Source organism: Penaeus chinensis, chromosome 36, assembly GCF_019202785.1.
Source record: "Penaeus chinensis breed Huanghai No. 1 chromosome 36, ASM1920278v2, whole genome shotgun sequence".
Classification (NCBI taxonomy): Eukaryota; Metazoa; Arthropoda; class Malacostraca; order Decapoda; family Penaeidae; genus Penaeus; species Penaeus chinensis.
The window spans coordinates 22,737,358-22,742,357 of NC_061854.1; the positions used below are offsets into that span (position 1 = coordinate 22,737,358).

Sequence of the window (5,000 nt, forward strand, 5' to 3'; positions counted from 1 at the left end):
GGCTTTATCATGTTTCAATGCTTCCTCTGCCTTTGGGACAGCAGGGCCACCTCTGAGCACTACAAAATTAAGAACCGGGAGCAGCAATCAGAATTTGTAGTTGGGACTCGGAATGTCATGTTGGAGCCGCTGGTTGACCCTAGGATTGTCCTCATGTCATAACTGCACATTAAGTTGGGGCTAATGAAGCAGTTTGTGAAGGCTCTCAACCAAGAATCAGCCGCGTTCAAGTATCTTCTTGAATTCTTCCCGTTCGTCTTCTATGTTTGCTTGGTGTTTCTCTACTTGAGGGTGAAGAAAACACCGATGAAAATTAAAGTTGGTTCATTGGAGATCAGCTATGACAAAATTAATATGGAACTCTTCATGTTCCTCTGCCCCACACGCCAGGCTCCGTCTGCTTCTATTAATCATTACCTCGGGTTCCGAAAAACCGACAAAATAGAACCGAGGTCCTGTTCCATCATTCCATGCACGACCATTCGGGCTGTAAGCAAAGACCAGCCTGCTCTGAGCACTCTAATTTTTTCAAAGTAAACGTGCCGGCCACAGGGGGACACCCGGTTAAGGGCATAAACACAACCCACATCTCCCTCCCCCCTTTACGTTCACTAGCAGGAGTCTTGAACGGACTTCAACTTGAGACGTTCCGAACGTCGAGGTTCAACAGGCACAGATGGGGCGGAAGATCCTGGTGCGTCGTCTTCCATTCTCAAAACTGTTGGGGACTTGCACCTGCTGTTAATGCTTTCGGAGGCTGTATTGTTGCCCTCGGGGTCGGTGGAGTGTAAGATGTAGTGGACGCGGCAGAACTATCAGGCTGCCAAGTGGCCGTATACTGTGGCGCAATCGACGTTTCTTGCGCCCTACACAGCTCAAGATTGGAAACTCGACATATTTAGAAGACGAACATTCCCCAAGTTACCTGGGCCAGAATCAAAGGTGGAATTTTTGTTGTGGTTGAGTCTACCGATTTTTCCAATAGGCTCAGCAGGATTGAGAGAACAGCAGGGAACTGTTTCAAGGCAGTTGTGAGGGGCTTCCTGGGCAATTACAGAAAACTACCAGCAACTGGTGCAGGATCTTTATAAAGGCTTTTGGTGCCACAGGATGCAGGATGTCGCTTAAACTCCGTATGCTGGACGTTCACCTGGAAAAACTCAGAAGAACAAGGCGAACGATTCCACCAAGATGTGAAACAGATGGAAAGGAGGTACTAAGGCCACTGCAGTGAAAAATGATGGGGACTATATCTGGGGGCTTGTGCGGGAATGTGATCTGGACTACAACTGCAAATCCAGGAAATCCAATCCATTCTGATGTGTATAACTCTATCAGTGTTTTTTTCTTTTCATTTTTACTTTTGTTTTTGATAAGCTTGTGTGATAAAATGAAAATATATTCTGTTCATTTAATATATGAGCTGATAAAAAAAAAAAAATAAAAAAAATCAAGAAAGTATGGAAAATTTCGAAAAATCAATGTCCTGACCATAAACCCAAACTTCTGACTGAATAATAGTGTTTTTTTTATAACAATGAGATATAACGAACCAGGAAATGACACTTATCCAACTTATTCACAACTTGTTATTTTTAACATTCGAGCACTTTAAATCATACACTATTTAACAATAACATCTCGTGTACTTTAGATGAGGAATTTTCAACTCTGATCGTGAGAATGGGATTTGGAGGAGCCTCACAAATGGAGTACCCTGGGCCTCTCTTCATCTGAATACTGCCCTCACGCACACACACGCACGGACGCACGCACGCACACACACACACACACACACACACACACACACACACACACACACACACACACACACACACACACACATATATATACACGCACACACACACACACACACACACACACACACACACACACACACACACACACACACACACACACACACACACATACACGCACACACACACACACACACACATATATATATATATATATATATATATATATATATATATAGCTAGATAGATAGAGCATACTATATGCATGTTTGTGTGATTCTCAAGTGTGTGCACACAGGGGCGTCACTTAAGGGGGGGTATGGGGGGTTCACCCCCCCAACTCTTAAAAAAGCCTCTTTTTGCAGAGCAAAATCTAGTTCTGCAGGGCAAATTTTCTCTTACGGGATCTGCCTCAATAGCCGATAAGTATTCAAGATATATAAATAACTATATGAAACTAATTGTTGATGATACTTGATTTATAACATACTTGATTTATAACAGGCTACATATAAAAATATTTTTCAGGGCAAATTTACCCGTTACCCCCCCCCCCCCCCAACTCATAACATGAAGTGACGCCCCTGTGTGCACATGTCTGGTCTGTTATGATATGCACGAAACGCTTTGTAAAATTCACGTGTAAATGATCAGGTAGGAGAACGCACCAGTCACGAATAGCCAGACGTGCCGCTAAAGCTTAGACATATATTCAGTAGCTTTTGAACCGATTTCATTTTGGAATTATAGAGACACCACCTTGTAATGATTCTCAGAAAATAATCAAAGATCCGGGGGTCGTTCCTTGGATTATGTCGGGAAGCAAAGCCATGAGAACTTAATCTCATGGATGGCGACCAGAACCCAAGCATTTGGAAGGTTCTTGGACTGTGCACTCTAATCAATCCAGTCATGAGAACAAATGTGAATTTTCGGAAATTATCTACCATGGCCAGATATGGTTGACCGATATCTGAATGATATGTTGGATATGTTTGTGCCGTATCCTATGTACATAGAGTATATAAGTAAACAAGTAATCAATATTTCCAAATACAGTTATGTGGCGAAATTCATAACTGCTTCTTCCTTCCGATAATGTAAAAGTATTATAAAACAATGTGAGTAGTAGATTCAAAAATACTTTTATTAAACATATGGTCCATAACCGTTACATAAATATGATTTACAAAAAGAGAAGAGAAAGGCAATCGATTCTTCCGCGTCAAAAAAGAAGAAGAATGTTCACTAATCATAAATTTGAAACAAAGCCGGGAGATACTTGAACTTGACAATCATGGAATGAAAGACAATGGCCGCTTAACCCAGTGCCGCAGTATCATAACACAGGGAAAATACTCAATCCTGATCAGGCAGGGATGACCTCCCTGCTTTGTTTACTTCTCAAGGAAGTTGACGGGGCGGCCGAAGTACTCATTGACTCTCCTGAAGGAGGTGGATTCTTGGCAGGCAACGGAGTTCTCGGGGAAGTCGCAGACGAGGCGCTCCTGGTCGAACATGGTGCCTGCGCCGCATAGGAAGGAGAAGTGGCGTGTCACGTACAGGTCATTGTCGACGTAGGGCAGACACACGTGGTAGATGGCGCAGTTGTTGGAAGTGTCGGCGTAGTAGCCATAGGGCAGGTCGCCGCACTCGAAGCCGGTCTGGATGCCGCCCAGGATGAGGGAGGCGTTGGAGGGCAGCTCGAAGAGGAAGGGGAAGGAGTCGCGGCGGTGGCGGAGGCCGGGGACGGCGGCCGCCATGCCGAGGAAGGCGAGGACTGCAATTGAAATTTGAAATAAATATGGATTTTACATATGGCTGTTATGAAGAGTGTGCTTTTAGTTTTGGCTAAAGTGTTTATCATTGTAATCGTCCCATTATTTATCCTACAGTTAGTGGAAATCGTTACTTCTCAGCCTCAGCACAAAACTTCCCCTAGAGATCTCCGGGTCACACAGGTCACCCTGGAGCCCGTCAGGTCCTCACCGATTAGACAAGTCTTCATGACGGTGACTGTAAGAGCTAGTAAGTCGTACTACCTCCTCTCGTCGATCTCGCCCACTTATATTCTCAACACCTGGAGGCTCGGGTTTCTGACGAAGGGGCAGCGGCCTTCGCAGTTCGGCTCACATTGGGCTTCCACGCCCGAACGCCGTCAAGCCCGGAGACAAAGCGTTAACAAATCTTTATTATAAGAGCAAATCATCAGGGTATGAGCTGTATGGGAACAAAAACTGCATATAACGTTTCTTGTTTTTACACAAGTTGTCCTCTTCATTATAATAATTCCATATTGTAAAGGAGAAATCGGTTTCTTAAACTGACTTCGGCAACTGTTACCGTTGCCACCATCACCTGCACCAGGTAACATGATACGACATTTCATAATTTTTCTGAATCTTAAGTGGACCTCGCCGACTCCGCCATTCTTTGACCAGCACACCAAACGTCTTTCCTCATATTGCACAGATACTCTGCCTTGTGCATTTCGTTACTGACCTACATCCTTCATCTGGTATAAATCTAGCAATGCACATACTCTGTCCGAACCATATATATATATATATATATATATATATATATATATATATATATAAATATATATATATATATATATATATATATATTATATATATGTATATATATACATATATATATATATATATATATATATATATATATATATATATATATATATATTATATATATATGTATATATATACATATATATATATATATATATGTATGTATATATATATACATATATATATGTATATATATATATATATATATGTATGTAAATATATATATATATATATATATATATATATATATATATATATGTGTGTGTGTGTGTGTGTGTGTGTGTGTGTGTGTGTGTGTGTGTGTGTGTGTGCGTGCGTGTGTGGTAGTAGTATAGAGTGTGATCTCTTAGAATAGCCATGGGCGATACTATTTTTATCGACGAATTAGTCATGATAAGTAATCGATAACTGAGAGGTCGGCGATGATGTTCAATCACTGACCGGTTGGTGATGATGACTATCTGATAATTGACAGCTTGGTACTTATAATTTGAAATACTCCGAGCATGCAGCATCCATCCATATATTACCAACTTCTCCAGTACATCTTTGCCTTCCTAAAAAATAAACTAAAAAAAGAAACAAAATTATTCGGTGTGTCACCTCGTCCTTTAACTCGCTAGAGTATGTATCATATCCTTCTGTTCCCGGAGTC

The 5,000-nt window shown here is 41.5% G+C and overlaps 1 protein-coding gene across 1 annotated transcript; it reads right to left on the reverse strand.

The window, feature by feature from the left end:
• Window positions 1-2,883: 2,883 nt before the first annotated feature.
• Window positions 2,884-3,774, reverse strand: LOC125044960 (U-scoloptoxin(01)-Cw1a-like). The gene is made up of 2 exons (XM_047641935.1): window positions 3,747-3,774; window positions 2,884-3,537 (listed from the first exon to the last, which is right to left on the reverse strand). The coding sequence occupies exons 1-2, from the start codon at window positions 3,763-3,765 to the stop codon at window positions 3,155-3,157; spliced, it is 402 nt and encodes a 133-aa protein (XP_047497891.1). The 5' UTR covers window positions 3,766-3,774; the 3' UTR covers window positions 2,884-3,154.
• Between the last annotated feature and the right edge of the window lie 1,226 nt (window positions 3,775-5,000).